The sequence below is a fragment of the Lissotriton helveticus genome, chromosome 8 (assembly GCF_964261635.1).
Source record: "Lissotriton helveticus chromosome 8, aLisHel1.1, whole genome shotgun sequence".
In the NCBI taxonomy this organism is placed as follows: Eukaryota; Metazoa; Chordata; class Amphibia; order Caudata; family Salamandridae; genus Lissotriton; species Lissotriton helveticus.
In genome coordinates this window covers 1,604,880,856-1,604,900,432 of record NC_136069.1, presented here as the reverse complement: position 1 = coordinate 1,604,900,432, position 19,577 = coordinate 1,604,880,856, and the positions used below count along the sequence as shown (strand labels likewise).

Sequence of the window (19,577 nt, the reverse complement as noted above, 5' to 3'; positions counted from 1 at the left end):
GAAACATCGTGAAGCCCATGAGTAGTCACAAGCAGCATCAATGACCGGAAAACCTTGGCTCACATCCTTGATAGGTTGTTACGCCTGCCCTCAGAGCATCCCCTTTAGTATTGATGTTAAAATCCCCACAGACAACCAGAGGAAGGGCCCACCCGGCTAGTTCAGGACAAAGCCAGTCCAAAAAAGCTGAATCGTCAATGACTGGCCCATAGATAGAGCAAAGTGTGAAAGACCCTCCTGTATAAATATGTTCTGCAATAGCCCATCTACCATACTTATCTGCCCTGGCTCTAGTGTATCGGATCTTGCCCTTGCGTGCAAGAATTGCCACCCCACAGGTGTGGGTTCCTTGCAGAGTCCCAGAGATAACTTGATATCCTGAAAATTCCAATAAATGTTTTTGGGACCCCTCAACATGTGTTTCCTGCAGACAAAAAAGGGCAGCTTTTAAATACTGCAAGTCTAAATTCACCCTTTGCCACTTTCGAAAATTATTCAACCCCCAAATATTGATTGAGGCTATTCTTAAGCTAGTCATCCTTTATTATAGTGCAGTATAACCTGGCGACCACCTGCCCGCACAAACACAACCCAACAAATTGCTTGAATCCCCCCACAGCCTCCCCAAGAGGCCCCCCCACCACCCACTCCCTGCCACGAGCAAAAGGGTCAATCCTGACCCTGGTGATGGTGCTTACCAGCGTCCCTATCCACCACCCCCCTCCCCGGCCCTGCCCAGTCCATCCAATCCCACCAAAACCCTACCAAGCCCAAAGGAAAGCAAAAGACAGGAAGCGGCAGTAACCTCCCATAAAACCCTCTCCAGAAGACTAAGTGGCCTATGCAATAGATCCAAAGATATACACATAGGAAAAAGAAGACAAAAAATAAACAAGCTAGAGAAGAGCTCCCATCCACACAGAAATAGAAGCGTCCAGGGGTTTATCAACCCTGTCCAGTCTCATTGGTAATCTCCTTCAGGTATTCTTGAAGTTTAAACCTCTGAGACAGATGTCCACGTCTTTCCCTTGATATGATCTTGAAGCCGAACTTAACAGATACACTTCACAGCCAAGTCGCTGAAAAGGGGGAAATGGCTGCCGGAGCTGCCACCTCCTCTCCACCATCACATGACCTCCTTGCTTCTGGTCTTGCCTTATCAGATAGCCTGGCATAGGAGAAAGTTGCCAAAATAGACCAGGATAGCTCTAGGTCTCTCCACCAGTTGAGGATGTTTTTTCTTGAGCATTAGAGGAAAGCGGTGCACCCTTTGAACTTCAGATTCCCAGTCCCATTGGGCAAGGTCGGGGAAGGCTCCTTTGAGCAGCTTCAGCATGAATGATCTGATGTCGCTACCCTCCACATTCTCTGCAAGGCCAAGAAACCATACGTTGTTTCTGCGTTGACAGTTGTCAAGATCCTCTAGCTGGGTCTCCTGTAGGTTCTACCAATTATTTCAAACATCAACTGTCTGAACTTGAGGACGCACTTTTCACCAACCCTATCAGGTGTAAGATTCTTGCCAAAGTTTTAATGTATATCTGCCTATTTATCTCCAATGATATTTTTCATGCACACATATAACAAACAAATACAGTGTGCTGCTCTTTAAATCATAAACAGTTTGTAGAACATATCCGTAGAAAAACAATATAATGTTGCATTTGAAATGAAAATCAAACTCTACACAATGTAAATATAGCATTCATTGCAGCAGCTCCAAAACACTGTCGCTTGATTTATTTTCTTTGTGGAGAAGTCATTTCTCAAAACTTCAAGATAACGTATCAAGGTTCACAAATCCCAATGCATTTCAGAGCAAAGCACCTTCATCAGGGGAATGCTGTAAAAATATACAAGTATGGCAAATATTTCTAATATTCAGATAGTAAACTGTATAACATAAATGTCAATAGACAGAAGGGGATACTACCGACTTCTACTAGGGAAGCCATTATTGTTCCGCTCCTCAAGCCAGGGAAGCCTCCGACTGACCCAGCCGCGTACAGGCCTCTATCTATGCTCCATGACTGACTATAAAATACTGAGCCAAGTGCTGGCCACTAGACTCCTTCCCTTTATGACGCGATTGGTGCATCCAGATCAAGCCGACTTTATCCCGATGCGCAATACCGCCAGTAGCATATGTCGGTTGATAGGAATATTGGATGGAGGCTGTGGAATGGAGGGGCAAGCGATGGTCCTTTCAGTTGATATTGCTAAGGCATTCGACAGTCTGGAATGGCCCTATCTGTTCTCAGTCATGACGGAATTCGGGCTTGGAGCCGGTTATGTCCATTGGACTGAAATACTGTATTCGTCGGCGACTGCTAGGTTTCGTGTTGGTGGTGTTGTTTCCTCCTCCTACCCGGTGGGGCGGGGCACTAGGCAGGGTTGCCCGCTCTCCCTGCTGTTGTTTGCCCTTGTGATAGAGCCATTGGCAGCGCGCGCTTGGATGGGGGGGCGTACCGTGGCCTCCAGCTCCGTGATCATGCGCACTATATTTCGCTTTATGCGGACGACCTCTTAATGTTTCTGGGAGATGCGGGGGAAGCCCTGGAAAGGGCGCGCACTCTCCTTGACCGTTTCGGGGACATCACGGGACTGCGGGTTAACTGGGCAAAGACCTGCGTTTTCCCAGTGTCTAGTACATGTGACCCGCCCACACTACCGCCCTATCGTGGTCCCCTATCTGGGAACGTAGGTGTATCACGCTCAGGAGGATCTCCTTGAGGGCAACATTGGTAGAGCGATGAGAGGCCTGAGGGGTAGCATGATGTTTTGGGGGACCCTGACCGAGAGCTGAAGGGGGCCTTGCTACCCGAGATTTTGAATTGTACTATTTGGCTGCGCAATTTCAATTTCTTACTCAGGCGGTGGCGTTGGAGCTTCGGGGACCGGAGGAGGTGTCTGTACCGGAGGTGCCGCGGCATGTCTTGTCATTCGTGATCCTACAGCAGCGACTGAGGACTGCTGATTTACCGATGGTGGAGGGAACCCTGAGGCATTGTTGGAAACGGTTCCACAATAGAATTGGGGTGCAGCGTCCTTACGCGCCCGAAATACCACTGGGCATGTGTACGGCATTGCCCCACAGTGGTGATTGGTCCAGCCTGGTGGAATGGGAGGAGATGGGCCTGCAGATGGTGGGCGACCTGTATGCAGATGGCGTATTGTTACCCAATAGTGCGTTGCAGGAGACCTTTAGTCTTCCACATGGCCATTTCCTGCTACACGCAGCATTGATTGCCGCCATACAGAAGCATTGGGGTGCTGGCCTCTCAGAACCACCAACAAGCGGAGCATGTCAATACGTAGTGATGGCAGTGGGCACGTATAAGGCGGTTACCTGCCTGTATAAATGAATGCTAGGGGATGGGCTCAATCCGTTACAGAAGCTACGGGAGCAATGGGTGACGGACTTAGATAAAGCAATACCGGACGCGGCCTGGTTACAGATAATTAAAAGAGTATGGAAGAGTACCAGGAACGCTAGGTTCCAGCTAATCTAATTTTTCATATTACATAGGGCATACCTCACGCCAGCTAAAATTTATCAGTATTTCCGGATCGACACCGCGATCTGCCCCCGGTGCCGGCTGTAGGGCGCGGACCTGAGCCACATGCTGTGGGACTGTCCTCAGCTGGGAACATATTGGGAGGAGATAACCAAGTTGCTCTGTAGGGTAACTGAGCGACAGGTTGCTATGGATAAAGGAGCTTGCCTGTTACACTGGTTCCCACATACTAGCAAAAATAGGATAACTAGCAAGTTTATAGACCTGGGACTCATTCTGGCCAAGAGAGAAATTACGTCCCCCTAGAAGGCGGCAGCTGGTCCAAGCTATGCTAGATGGAAAGCAGCATTGCTTATGTGGGCGGGCAGCGAGAGTTCAGTTCGATTGCAGCAGGCTCATAGATCCCATAGCGATAGGGCACTAGAAGCTGCGCGGGCGTGGGAGGCCTTGCTGATGGAGCTCCGGACGCCGGTCTTGGATACTGGCTCGGACTCCAGCGCATCGACGGAGGAGGAGCATTAACAGGCGGCTTCCTCTGGGCTCAGGGAGATTAGCGTGGAGGGTGATCCCCGACTTCCAGGTGGTTGCGGTGATTACTAGTATTATGGATGCGCTGATCTGCACACACTCCACACATTAGGGTAGTATTTCAATGACACTCATTATTTAGGTAACAGCGCCGGCGGCAGGGGTGAAGGGTTAGGGAGTTGGTAGATATTGATGGTGGCCATGCATGGGGTACTGAATGACGACATAGAGCCCTGGGTTCCGATACGGTACTATGCTGATTGAGGGGGCTTGACATTGCAGCGCCAGACCGGGAATAGGGACCATGTGCCTTGTTGAATTGCTGGATGATTGTCGAGTCTTCTCTCATTACGAAATGTCGGACTCTTTGTGCTCATGATGGTCCCCCCCTCAATTTTGTTTGTATTTTGAAACAATAAAAAGATTTAAAAAAAATAAAAAATAACATAAATGTCAAGTAATTTATAGGACATTACTTTTAAATAAGAATTTACAGAGCATGGTTAGGCCCCAACTACAATTCTTAGTGTGACATTGTACAAGTCAAAATACATGCAAATGTGCCACTGAGGCAAACAATTCACGCAAAAACATTAGTGATGTGAAGTCACCCTACCGATTCTGAATAGTGTAAATGAGAAGACAAGTGCCAGATAGGAACGATAAGAAAAGAGTACCCATGACGAACAAACCAAAGGAGGAGCTAAACAAACTATAACTCGCAACATGCCAAAAGAATACCGCTGGGATAAAACTCACCTACAACGGACTAACGTTCTAAGGAGATGAATGTACGATGATAATTGAACTCTACAAAACAGAATCAACATTTAACGAAAGGTAAGACTTAGTGCAACCAACTACATAAACGCCATGTGCAGAAACCACAGGAATCGGATAGCTACATACTTTCAGAGCCGAAGCTGGACCGTATCTCTGCCGCAAGTCCTCCATTCTATGGTATTCGTAAAGTACTGTGAAATAGACCAGGCGTGATGAATGCCAGATTTTACTGTCTCAAATCACCCCAAGCCCAACGCGGGGGCAGCCGCTTACCATGATACGCAGTATCTCTGTGTTCAATCAGCGTTCCTTCCTTGTTATCGGGCAAACGTTCCAAAACCCGATTTAAACTACTGCGTGTGACGAAAGACGTCATAAACACAAACGCGGACTCCAAACATCGCTACGCTTCCCCTCCAAGAGGGCATCTAACGTTATGCCTAAAACAACTAGACTGCTACCTGCTAGCCTAAAACTGAGCGCGCATAGAGCTACAGTGAAATCAACATAAACAAAAATGCACACATCCAGACAAAGTAAAGATAGGTAACATATATACCAAAAGGAAAAACTGAAAAAGTCAATAAAAATAAGCCAATATAGATAAATCACCATAAATGTGAAGCTGTACACAGAGATGTGCATGACATTATATGGACGTGACCACATACTTGAATGTTTGCGTGTTTTGAATCAAAGTAACAATAACGCAATCACACTCATAGTTTATAATGCAACTAACGTGATGCCACAATCAATAAAACAACAATACAGTACATCAACATGCTGATATCAGAAGTGTATTCATAATGTTTATGTGCTAATTATAAAAATCAAGTGAATTCAATCTTGTCATTCAATCCACAAGGGCTCATGGTATTCAGAAAACTGATCCAAAATGGTTCTCTTTGTGCAAGAAGTCTGGTGATATCACCATACAGTAATACTGACACCCTTTCTAGAACTGTGTAACGTAACTGTGGTATGGTGTGTTTTTTCTCCATCCAATGTACCGCTAAACATGATTTCACATTAGCCGTACGAATCATACTTTTGTGCTCAGTGAGTCTGATTTATACCTTCCAAGATGTACGTTCAACATATACAAGCCCACATGGGCATTTGATGGAGTATATGACCATGCTTGTGTTGCAGTTAGATGTGTGCCTGAGTTTTATCTGTTCACCAGTATGTGGGTGTGCAAACTTGTCACCAACGATCACGTTACCACAGTGACCGCAATTGTGGCACTTCCGCATACCCAAATGTGCTGATTCACACCCAATCGGTGTTTTCTTGTTTAAAAGTTCTTTTAAGTTTTTTGATCTAGTGAAGGCAAATATAGGACGATCCATGAAAACACCCTGAAAATCCTTTTCCTGTTCTATAATCTCCCAGCGTTTAATACACCGCTTGATGTCTTTAAATGTGATTTGCTTAACAGTTGCTCTCTATCAAGATTACCAGCTCTTTGTTTTGCTGTCGCAATCACCTCGGTCGGATACCCTCTCTTCAATTATGCCTGAGAGGCTTCCTCAATGTGTGCTCTTCCCTCGGATTCCTCAGAACAGATTCTTCTAATTCTAATGAATTGTGACAGTGGCAAGTGGTTTTTAAGGGCGGGTGTGTGAAAACTGTGATAGTGTAGGGCATTGTTCCCATCAGTCGGTTTTTATACACACTGGTTTCAAGATTATTGCCTTTTCTTTCAATCAAAATATCCAAATAATTAATGGAGGTGGAATTTATGGTATGGGTGAATTTGATGTGTGGATGACACTTGTTTAATAATGTAAGTGCATCTTCCAAAGACCGCTTTGTTCCCTTCCACAGTACCAGGATATCATCAACATACCGTAGATATAGTAAAAGGTGATCAGTCCATGTTCTTTTTCGTGTAGTATATAGGTATCTTCAAACTTAGCCATAAACATATTGGCATACGCCGGTGCCCCGGTAAACCCCATAGAGGTACCAGTCTTTTGTAAATAGAAATGCTGTTTCCATGAAAAGTAGCTGTGGTATAGGCTGAATTGGAGTAGTTCCAGTAACAGGATATTAAGAGTCTCATCATAATTATGTCTCAGAAGCAGCCACTCGACGGCTTCTAGCCCTTCTCCATGTGGAATGGACGTATAGAGTGCCGAAACATCGACAGTTGCCAACCATAGTTCAGTAGTGTCTGAAATGTTGACCCCCTTCAATTTTTTGAGACAATCTGTGGTATCCTGAACATATATAATCCATTGTTGTACCAATGGCTGTAGATAGTGATCTAAAAATGTGCCTACCGGCTCATGCATTGACCCACACCCGGCCACAATGGGTCGGAATGGGGGATCAGCAGGATCCTTATGCATCTTGGGGAGCATGTAAATATGTGGTCTCTTAGGATATTCAGATGACAGAAATGTAAAAGTATTCTCATCAATCAAACCAAGATCTTTAGCTTTGGTGAGGATTTGTGATAAAATCAATTGAAAAGCACTAGTTGGATCAGATTCCAGAAGTAGATAGTTCAAGTTCAAGTTCGGATATTTGTATAGCGCACTACTCACCCAGAGGGTCTCAAGGCGCTAGAGGGAGGGGGGGTGCTTTACTTGTCGAAAGATAGGTGTCAGTGTCCCGTACGTGTTGTTCGACTTTAGATTCGTAATAGGTGGTATCCATGTGTGGCAGCATGGAATGAACTGGACGCAAACTGGGTCTGTGTAAGTAAGGCTTTATTTTCTTTAACACCCGTTTTTGTACAGAGCCTGTGCCATCTAATGAGCCGGGTCAACCGTGTCAGACCCCCTCGAGGAGTTAACCTCCACTTTCACAGGCGCAGTTAATAGGAGCGCAGAGGCGGCAGACCAACCTTGATCCTTCTAGCGTTGACCCACAAGTTTACCAGAGAAGATTTCCAGAATAGAAGGCTGTCTCTCTTTTGCGGCTTCAGAGCATATCGATTACCCTTGTACTCCTGGGTGGTCCGATTTCAGCCCCTCTGCACCAGCATTAAATATCCCTGTAGCAGACCCTGTGCCTTCCACTGCTTTTCACGCTGAAAGCAGCTGCTTGCTGTATGGAGCGGTGCATGCAGAGACTGACCCGACAGGCTCCACCCGCTACTTAGGCTGCTTGCTGGCTTTCGGCAGCATAGTCCATGGAAGCAGGAACCAGGATGGGGCACCACAGAGGCTGTTAGGAGTGAGTGCGGCTCTCCAGGAGGTCTTGCCTGTCTGCAACAGCCCAAGAACGTAACTGAGCTATCGACGGAGACAGGCACGATCCAGGAAAGAGGTGAGATCAACCATCAGCACTGATGTTGAGGGCTGGGGAGCAGCTAACTCGGCAAGCTAAGCAGCCGCCATCCTGCTCAGCCCACAGATGATGTGCGACAGCAAAACCTCTGAATATCTGTGAGATATGGGAGATTCAGGGACTCCTCTTTGCTTTCTGCATGGGGACTCCATCATTTTACATTACACCAGTGACTAGATATAAAAATAGGATTCCCAGACCCACTGTTTAGTGCCCTCCTGGACCTGCAGAAGGACTCCCAGAGGACTAGTAACTCCTGCTGTGTCCTTCAGAGGGACTGATTGGTCACCAAGAAGGGCTTCTCTGCTACCTGATGCCTGCTCTGATCCCTAGAGATCTGCCCAGCTGGTTGAGCCCTACTCTTCAACTTTAACCCAGGACTTCTGGAAGTGACTCCAAGGGCTAGTTGGCTGGCCTCCTGATCAGAGCCTTACGGACAGAAAAGGCTCCAACCATTTTTCACTCACACCTGGACCCTGCTTTAGTGAGTCTTGACCCTCCAAGTGGCACCTCTGCAGTCCTGGACCCTTAGAAGTGGTACTAAAGGTACCCAGATATCCCAAAACCAAAGCCTGGGACTTTTTGGCCAAAAAGTGCTTCGAGTACCGAGAGGAGACTGGGACCGACCTGCTCATTGATCTGCCCAAGATGTGTCACCAGTGAATTTGAGGCAGCTTCTGATATGTTCTTCTTTGCAGAAGTAAATCCTGTTCAGCAGATCCTCGCCGAGGAGGTATGCAGCCTCGCGGAGCCCTTGTTGGCTACAACCTGCAGCCTCGTTCTGCTGGAGATTTTCAACTTCCAAAAAAGAGACTAAGGGCCTGGTTTAGATGTTGGCAGATCGGGCCCCACCATCAGTTTGTTTTTTTAGGGTTTCATCACCCACCTACTTGGTGGTCTGCCCATTGTATTTAGATGTGAGTGGGTCCATAGACGAAAGCCTGTCTGAGTCCCGCCTAATCCGTTAGGATAATTCAGCCTCCTCAACGGCATCAGGTAGAATCGGCTGCCAGGGGGAGTCCAGTAAGGATTCCTGTCGAACTAACCATGGCGAGAGATGTTATGTGCTCAAAGGCACCGCTCTTTGACATAACAGGCACAGTGACACAGACAGCAAACACCTCCACGATCGGGCACAGATGGGTAGGGACAGAGTAAAGGAGAGATTTGGCACCCATGGGTGCCAGTTTGTACCATCCGAAAGAGTGTATGTGGCAGAGAAGACCTGTGCAGCTCCAAGTCTGAAGACAACCCTGCCCTGCCCCATAGTTCAGGACAGAAGACGCTGTGGGCTCAGGGCAGCAGCAGCCGCCAGGCCTGCGCTGCATTTCTAAATCCCAACATATCAACTACGTCTTATAACTGAGGATTTCTTAATATTTTTCCAGAATATTCCAGTGCTGGAGGTAGAACAGTGAATTAGTGGTCTCATTGTCTGGTGCCAGGAGGGCATACAAAAACTTGCAGCCACAAGCCAGGTGGGGCTGAGCAGGTAGAACACGCATGTATCTCTCGGATTACAAGTGAATCGCAACAGTTTAAATGAATGAAAAGGGGAATGATCTATTCCATAAGCTGGAAGTGGGCCAATGCCATGTCTGGCACCCTGGGGCAGTCTAACAGCACTTTGCATTCTGGGATGTCGGAGTTTTTGAATGAAGCAAGTTAAACTATACGTCCCAGAACGCAATGTTTTGGATAAAACGCCAGGACTTGCTGAAAGTAATACACTTCAAACTGTCCTACGTGGCAGCTCTAAAGCCTCTGCCCTTGAAAGAGCCTGTTTATCCCTGGATGCGGCTCGTCTTGCGTTGCACACCGTCCTGCCGGGCCCTTCCTTCGAGGTTTGCACGCAGCCTGCCCCTTTAAATGGCGCTGCGCCAGGCCCGGCGGCCGCGGCTTCCCCTTCTGTTGCAAGGCGGACAGGCCCGGTTACTGTGGAGACACCCTGCTGACACCAGGGAGGGCGGAGCCGCACCTGCCCAGCCCAGGTGAGCTGTCTGGAGCGGGAGGCGGGCTGCTCCCAGCACACCCCGGGGACTCTCTGGTGTCTGCTCCGCCCGGCTCCTCGAGCCCCAGGTAGGAGAGCGGACTCTCCATGAAGCTGCCGCCGGAGCAATGGGGTGAGGGGCTGAGGAAGCCCGAGCCCCCGCAGCAGGAGATGCAGGCGGTGGAGCTGGCCGGGGGCGCCCCGCAGACGCCGGTGAGTGATGGGAGCGGAGAGGTGGGGCTGGGGCTGCAGGGAGGGGCTCCCAGGGACGGGCGAATGAGGGGGCTCCTTGCAGAGCTTGGGAGGGGTTGGGGGATGCCAGGGCTTCCTGGAAAGAGTAACAATGAGGGGCGCACGAACCGGTACAACGAGGAGGAACCCAGTAGGAGAGAATGAGTTTACATGCCAACATATTAGGACAGGGACGTGGGAGATTGAAATAAAAAAATCGGGAGAATGCAAATTCCCCATTGACTTCTATTGTAGAAAGTGCAGTTTCAGGCGGGAGACCGCTGAAATAAAGCAATTTTTGGCTTGAAAAATCGGTAGTGTCCCGCCTGAATCGGGTCTATTGGCATGTATGATTGAGGGCTCCTTGGAGATGTGGCCCGAGGGGGCTGTGGAAAAGGAGGGTGTCATGTGGGCAAACAAGACTTCTAGGAAAAAGTAATTATATGGGCCTCATTGGAGAGATTGTGAGGGGCTTCTTGGGGGCAAAGAGGTTACTGGGAAAAAACACCCAGGGGATAGCTTGTCTGGGGCTACCTGGGATGGACTATGAGGGGTTCCCAAGCGTGTGCAATGCCAGGCGTGCATAGCTCACACGGTCCGGTGTCATTTCCTGATCTCTGGTGTTTGTAGGTCAGAGCTTGATGTGAAAGGCAACACTGTGAAAATAAAATCCTGGACTGGACGGCTACTCACTCGATGGAGGGTCTCGGGTCTCACCCTGAGGTAGAGGAAGGGGTGCAGTAAGAGGACTGGGTGAATGAGCTGGCACCAAATGTAGAAAGGTGTAAAGGCACACTTGGCGTTAGTCACGGAGTGCTGGCAGCTAAAGGGGTATCTAATGTGGGAAGGTGACGGGAGAACCCATGGACTGCAAACTTGAGGATATACAGAGAGGGCTGATGATGGGGCGCCCATGATGGGCTGATGATAGGGCGCCCATGACGGGCTGATGATGGGGCACCCATCATGATGGGGCGCCCGTGGCGGGCCGAGGATGGGGCGCCCGTGGCGGGCCGAGGATGGGGCGCCCGTGGCGGGCCGAGGATGGGGCGCCCGTGGCGGGCCGAGGCTGGGTTGCCCGTGGCGGGCCTAGGATGGGATGCCCGTGGTGGGCCGTGGATGGGGTGCTGCCGTGGAGGGGGTGCCTCTGGGTGGTGCAGAGGGGGCGCCCGCGGAGGGGGCACCTGCGGTGGGCTGATAAGGTGCCCGTTATGGGACGCCTGTGACGGGCTGAGGGTGGGGCGACCGTGACGGGCTGAGGGTGGGGCGACCGTGACGGGCTGATGGTGGGGCGACCGTGACGGGCTGATAATAAGGCGCCCGTGACGGGCTGACTAGTTGACTTGGTGATATTAGGGATGATCCAAAAGAAACCAGTGAGTGGGGTTACTCAGGGCAAGCTACAGTCAAATGGTGAATGTATGGTCTGAATCTGGATCACAATTTTTGAAAGAAAATCTGACCTGCGATTATCTTGGTTCATCAAAGAATATATTATGAGGCTCTTCACTAAGGCCTCTAAAAAAACTAAAAAACCTTTTCAGACTAAGAGTGTGGGGGAATTCAGGGTTGCCATTTGCGAACTTGATGTCAGCTGTAATGAGAAAAGTACTTATTTTGAAAGTATTTCTCTTTACATAGACTCGTATTTAATTAGTTTGTATCTGTTTTAAATATAAGTGGTATATTTTTGTTCATGTTCTGTGCCCTTAATTTATAATTGTTTAACCCGATCAACAGCTATGGACCTTGTGGGTGAAATAAATATATTGATGTTGCCTATGCAATACGTAATTGTATCTATACAGTTAATAGTTATGTTAGTGTTCTGATTTTGTGTATATTTTAAGAGCTCTCTGTATGAAATAAATATTTTGAACCCTGAGAATTTGGGTAAGAATGTGAGCATGCCCTCAGGTTTGACATGGATGGGCACCTCTGAGAGAAGATGAGCTGAAACCCATGTGCAGCTAATCTGGAGGTACCTAAAGATAGCTAATGATGAGGCACCCGTAGTAGGTGGATATAGTTACACACCGTGTGGGTAGTTGAGGAGTTTCACCCAAGCCAGGACGTTAGACCTTTTCTTTGCTCCCACCATCTGGAACAACATCCCTGTGGACGATTCTCTAAACTGGCGGCAGGCCACGGCCAGCAGAAAACTCCTTTTCCAGCGAGCAACTACGGCCTTGATCTCCTTCTCCAGGAAACTAGGCAAACCTGCTCCCCAAGAACTTTTAAAAATCTTCTATGCTAAATGCCATAGCGTGGCCACTTACGGCGCAGGAGTCTGGGGACACAGTCCAATTGATCCCATCCAAGTAGTAGAGAACGGGTTCGCTAAATACTTGTTGGCCCTCCCACAAAGCGCCCCGAACTATGCTACCCACAACGAGCTTGGAATGGATTATATCACAGACTATATACGTGTCCAACCAATTCTTTTATGGCAACGTATATGGTCAAAACCAGAATGTCACCTGACACGCTCACTGATTGAGGAATGTACGGCCTTAACAAACTGGCGGAGAATTCCCTGGCTAGCATATGTGGAGAACTTTTTCAAAGACTTAGGTCGAAGTTCATATTTTGACGACCCACCGAGTGTGGAGGATATATCCAGAAAAGATCTAAAGAAAATAAGCATGGACCACTTAAGAGAACTTTGTAGCACAACCGAGATCCAAAAGCATTCTAATCTCCAAACCCAAGCAATTCAACTAGGTAACCTTATACAACCGTATTTAACATATTATTTGTCTAATTTTGAAAAATATCTTCTGACAAGATTTCGATTCAATACTTTTTTTCGTCTGGTTTCCTTTCCTCGGATACAGTATTGGTCGAAAGACATTATGAACTGTCCATGTGACGGAGTATCGACCCAATCAACCCTACACATTATTTTTAGGTCTCGCCTGTCGATGCGCATGCGCATCGAGCAAGCGAGAGTATTGCGACTTATCCACTCTTTATCCACACTGCAAGGAATCGTGGCGATTCCTTGCAGTGCCCGTGACTTTTAAGGTCAATGCGCATGCGCATTGAGCTTATGCGCATGCGCATTGACCTTAAAAGCGCGTGCACGTCCGTCTTTGTTTACCCGCTCCGCCCCCTCCCCTTCCCGCCGTGTCGCATTTCTCCTCCCCCTCCCCTCTCTTCCCTCCGTCTTGTTTTAGCACTTGTGCCCTGGGTGTAATTTCAAGACTTTATGTTATAAATACATAAATTCCCACTGTCTAAACATTAAACTCGGTCACCACTGACGCGAGAACAGAATGGCTGTGGCTACCACACGCATGTAAGTTTCTTTTTCTTTTTTCGAGTCTTGCGCAGTGTGTGTGTTCTTGCGAAAGGGCTGACCGTGTGCAGAAAAGAACGTAAACTTCTGCAAACCCTTTTAAAGTTGCATCTGACGCATTGGCTGTGTTTTGCTGCTCCTCGTGCAGTGTTTGGTGGCGGGTCCACTCTGAACGACTTCTTCTCATCCCTGGTATGCCTGTGTTTAGCGACCATTTGTTCTGCCACTTACCCGTATTGACACGGTTACATTTCCTTTAATCACAGAGTGTAACTTTGCCCTGTTTTCACGAAGAATGTCGTTGTTTTGTGTTGTTACCCGTTCATGTGCCTGTCATCAACGGGTATTTTGCCATAGCCAAATATAGTGAGCGGACAACAGACTGATATAGATTGTAGCATGCTCAATAGTCATTTTGTTGTTCTGAAATATCAGTGGGTGTTTTTTTTCGGTCAGTCTTTTGCTTAAACCTCAGACTAGTAAATTTGGCAAATGTTGAGCAGCCCGTTCTAAAGATAGAAGCTGTTTGCAAACAGTTTCAATGTGCGGCTGAAAAGAAAATTGCTGTGAATTGTGTAGACAGGATAATGGGCAGTCGGCAGGGTTTTTCTTGTAACCCAGTTCCCACCTCCTAGGCTCCCTGCCGCCAGCAAGCAGAAGCACACCAATTAGAGGGCACGCTTCATAAACTGCCTTTGTGTTCTTCTGTATAATCAAAACCGTGCAGCTCAGCCACATAGATTTTCATCGAGTAGACGTTTTTTCAAAAATATGAAATACTTTCAGAAGAAATATCCGAACTTAATATACATGAATATGTAAAGATTGCTTACTTAAAACTTCTCAAAATTATAATGAACAAGGAAGAGATTAAGGACCCAACCATACGGTGAGCATCTCAGCCATTGTATCATTAGCCCTGAGAGCACAAGAAAAATGTGACAATGCTCTAGGAGACCTCCATTGAATAACAAGGAGTGACGTACCACGCCACGCAGTATAACATAACATAACACAACCTTCTCAAACTAACCTATCATTCTCTGTTTCGACGATCCAGTAGAATGCTCGAGTAGAAGCTAACACTATTTTACTCACCGCTCACTCTCTCTAAATGGAGAACTAATCCCGTTAATTTAGATTGCACCGTTTTGTCAGTATTTGGTTGTAGCTTTTTTCATCCTTCTATTGTCATTTAATATTAAAAGTGCATATACATTGTGCAGCTCTACAAGTCCACGTAAAACTGCCCACACATAGTAAAATACACATTTTAACATTCACCATGTAAGGAGTTACATCAAGACCATGCTGTCAGAGCTTACATAAGACTCTGCGACCTATGGGCATACTGTGTCTTTTAGTGTATATTCAGGACTAAGGCAGGAGTGGGTAACCCTCTTACTTGCAGAAACATCTTTGTGAATCAAGCTTTAAATAGCACCTTGTGCAGAATAAAGATGAAGAAGTGGATGTCTTGGCAGTAATATCTTTGATGCCACCAATGTCAACATCGCCGATGTCCTATACAGGCGGTACCGCCACAGAAGGATTCACTGAATTTGTCTCTTTTGATAAAGCTTAACCAATTGTAATCTCTGGTTTCTTGGTTAATCTGCCTGTAATGCTGTAAAAACTTTGACAAAGAGAGATAGATCCTAAAAATCTGGATATCTCAGGGACGCAGCATGCAGGCATACTTTGGCAGAATCCAGACCATTTAATTTACTAACAAGTTGTTTTTGCATAATTGTGAAAGTACTCCTAGGTATTAACCCCGAGTGCCCATAGCAGCGTTTTAAGTGTACCCTCACCCTCACCCACCCTCACCCACCCTCACTCACCCTCACTCTCACTCACCCTCAACCCCTCACCCTCACTCACCCTCAACCCCTCACCCTCACCCACCCTCAACCCCTCACCCACCCTCAACCCCTCACCCTAACTCACACTCACCCTCACTCACCCTCACTCTCACTCACTCACCCTCACTCTCACTCACTCTCACTCTCACTCACTCACCCTCACTCACCCTCACTCTCACTCACTCACCCTCACCCTCACTCTCACTCTCACTCTCACTCACCCTCACTCACCCTCACTCTCACTCACCCTCACCCTCACCCACCCTCCCTCACCCTCACTCTCACTCACCCTCACTCTCACTCACCCTCTCTCACCCTCAACCCCTCACCCTCACACAGTGCAATAGGTCTCGGAGCATTTGAGTTAGAGCTTTTAGAATTGTTTATGGCTTTTCTTATTTGTAATTCTTTAGCATTGGCTACAGGAAACAAAAATGCTAAAGATTTACAAAAAAAACCCATAAACAATTCTAAAAGCACTAACTCTAATGCTGCGAGACCTATTGCATTTCCAATGCTTGTTTTCTGTTCTTATTATAAGACACCACAAAGAACTTGGATTCTTCCACTTCTCCGTTCATCTGGTCATAGGTCCTGTCACCTAGCTTATCTTTCTTTACAACTTTTGAACTCAACTCATTCTGCCAAATGTATAGCCACATTCCTAAAAACTACAATCAAAATACAAGATGCTCTTGTTTGATTTGTGTTTTTGTGTAAATGCATTCATGTTTTCCTTTTTGCTATGTAAAATAATTTTATTTTTATCTGTACTTTTTATGGTTGCAAACAAGTGGTAACCGAATAAAAGGAATAAAACTAAACTAAACTAAAACATCCCTGTATCCATCAGGACTGCCCAATGCTGTTCCAGTTTACGAAAGAGTTGAAGACTCGCGTCTTCAAAGAACACTACATCACAATATATGAACAGCCTGATAACCTACGATCTCACCTAGCACTCATTTTGGTTATGCTTGCCTCTGCCCCTATACAGCTCTCTGATGCCTTTTAGCTAGATTTGCACTATGCAAGTATCTGCACACATACATGCAGGGATTGGCTGGGAGTAGTGTCATGGTTATATAGTAAAATAGGGGGCACACACCCGAAATAGACAGTTAGGTGAGGCTTTATGCAGGGTGGGTCGATAAGTGGGACAGTTGGTGAGTGGGGGGCATGGGATTAGCTAACAATGGGGCACGTTAACCTGTGTAAGCAGAAAGTGCCGTCCAGTTTGAAGAAAACCCTAAGGAAAGAAAAGGAGGGTACAAATAGGAAGAGGGTGGGTAGAAATGAAGTGAGCAATGAGAAGTACAAGCAGTTCTCATACAAACGCAGTCAGTGGTGAACGAACCATATCAAGTGATACCTGAACGTTTTTCCTTAAGTTCAGCAGTTCTTTGTGTTACACGCTCTCATGTTTCTATAAAGGAGAAATTGTACAAAAGCTTGTGGAAAGCATACGCGAGATTGTGTTTAACACCTGAGGCCATAATACAATACATTTTGCGCTGGAGCAAATACATGCAGGACAAATCAGTGTTGCATAGATTCACTGTTTCTGTGATATGGTACAGTGTGCATGTTTAGATCTGGCCTGATAGCACAATTCTCTGTTGTACGTTCTGTTCCCAATTCTTTTAAATACACATAGAGTAGGATTTGGCTTCACAGAAAGGAGTATCACTCTCTCATCCGATTTGCTGCTTTGTGAATCATTCCACCCTCTAAGAAGTGCTTCCATTAGATTGAATACAAGGGTATTTTACGTTCAAAAAGTATTTATGCATATGCTGTTTCTGTAGAACAAACATAGCCAAAATGCAGCAGAGCACCCTACATGGTCAAAGACCAGCATAATGTCAACAAGTAATAGGAGAGGATGCAGGGTTGTGGACGGTTAAAGTACACTCAACCATTGTGCTGTTCTACACAAAAAGTAAACATTTTTGCTACTTGTTTCCCTTCAGTAGAGCAGGCTTTAATATGGTAAACTGTGTTTGTGCATGGATCAGGTGGGGACAGCATTTGTGCACAAGTGTGTGTATGTGCATTCAAGCCAGAGCTATTGCCTTTGCCAATGCTTGTTCCTGTACCAGAGTCTGCAGATGACATGGCCGCTTTGTGTTTTTCGAAACAGACATGTTTGTGATTGAGGGTATGAAGGATGTTCTTCAGTGAAGGGGAAGGGCTCTAAAGACAGCCCATGTAACTCAAATGATGTTTGGTTTGTTTAGTTAAATGCTGCATTTTCCCATTGGTATTGTTCCAGTGTATGTGGATTGGGGATTGGAGAGATGGCCATGCATTTTGATATCCAAATCTGAGAATAGGTCAAAGGGTTGTCTCTGTGGGTTGCATCGCCGTGGTGGTGTGAGCCTTTGACCCTTTGTCTAACTTGTCAGCTGAGTGCTGAGTCTTGTTTTACATCATATTGTATGCATAGCTGCACTTTCCTAGGAGTCTGTCTGGTCGTTAGGTGGAGTGCATCCTTTTGCTGGCTTGGTTTGGGTGGAGTGCATCCTTTGATGGCTTGCTTCGGATGGATGTATTTCAGCTAACCTCTCAGGGAATCTGCGAGGTTATAGTCGATTCTCTTTGTGGTTAATGGGTGTTGGTCTGTTGTCTGAGTCAGAGGGCTCCTTGTTCAAGTTATTGATTACAGAAGGACTGCATTGGTATCCACTTCATTTGGTGTCTCGGGGCCCCTTGTCTCCTTGTTCCTTGGTTTCCCCTTAATTCTCCGGGAACTTAGTTACCAAAAACATGTGGGTATTTACCACACTTGATTTCCCCACCCCCTTTGATCGTTTATTGCTCTTTTAAGTTTGACCCTAACAAACAGCACAACTGTCTGGTTGTAAAAGACCTATTGTGGGATTATCAAGAACAGTTCCCTCAATGGAGGGTGATAGAAGCTTTACGTGTGGATTCCCCCTGCTTCGACAATCAACCACTTAAATGAGGTAGAGGCTCTCACGTCAGGGCCGGCTCTAGGCTCACGGAGGCCCTGAGCAGGGAGTGTAGGTAGGGGGCCCGAGGCCGCCAAATCCCTGCCAGGGGCCGCCACGCAAATATGTATCTAAGGATATATATTGGCGTGGCGGCCCCTGGGGTTTGGCGACCCTGTGCAGGTGCACAGCTTGCACATGCCTTAGGCCGGCCCTGCTCACGTTCTGGTGGGGCCTTTCAATGTAGTGCAACCCAATTGGTTTATTTTTAGGACTCTCACCCACTGTGTTCTCACTCCAGTGGTATGCTTCATCATAGAGTTCTCCTTACAGATATTAAAATTATATCTGGGCGCAAGGGAGCTCGTTAGATAACTTTTTATTTTTTTATTTTTTTTTTTAAGAGAGGCAGGATCGAAATGCCATAAAAAAGACTTGGCTTTATTGGCTGGCCGCCGCCTCTCCTCCGTCCTCCTCATCTTCCTTCTTTCTGCAGTCCAGGCTGGCAACAGGAAGCACCTGGACAGGCAGGCTCCCATGAGCCAATCACAACGCTGCAATGCACACTGGAACAGGGAGCTGTGTAATGCAGCCTGGTGGGAAACATGCAAAGTGTGCACGAACTATTTGGCTGGCCCAAGTGGGCCGGCGAAACAGTTCCTGCGCACTTAGGGATTGTAAACTACTCCTCCCCTGCATTGACTAGCACCCCTCCCCCCGCCACTGACTGCATTGGAAAAAATAAAAGGATAACTTATTATCCTTTTATTTTTCCTTGTGAGCAGGGGGTGACGGAGGAGCGCCCACTGTTTCTGTTGTTTCTGCCCCCCAACCCATGTTGGTTTCCCCACCGCACCCTCCTTCTGTTGCCTGTTGTTTCTCTTCCCCATCCTCTTGTTACTTCTGCCCCGTTGCCTTCTGTGTTGCTTCCCCCACACACTCCCTCCTTTTCTGGCACCCATTCTCTTCCTCCACACCCCTGTGTTGCTTCCTCCTCAACCTCCATGTCGCTCCTTCCTACACACTCTTCAAAAAAGTATTTTGCGCATTTTTGTTATTTTGTTTGCCCACCCCACCCACCTTGTCAAATAAAAATAAAAA

At 47.0% G+C, this 19,577-nt stretch overlaps 1 protein-coding gene across 1 annotated transcript in view; it reads left to right on the top strand.

The window, feature by feature from the left end:
- Positions 1 to 10,069: 10,069 nt before the first annotated feature.
- Positions 10,070 to 19,577, top strand: part of LOC144773566 (sodium-dependent proline transporter-like) — a 313,228-nt gene continuing 303,720 nt past the window's right edge. The window contains exon 1 of the mRNA XM_078658672.1: positions 10,070 to 10,338. Within this exon, the coding sequence (XP_078514798.1) occupies positions 10,234 to 10,338 (105 nt within the window). The 5' untranslated portion in view covers positions 10,070 to 10,233. The remainder of the gene's footprint in view (positions 10,339 to 19,577) is intronic.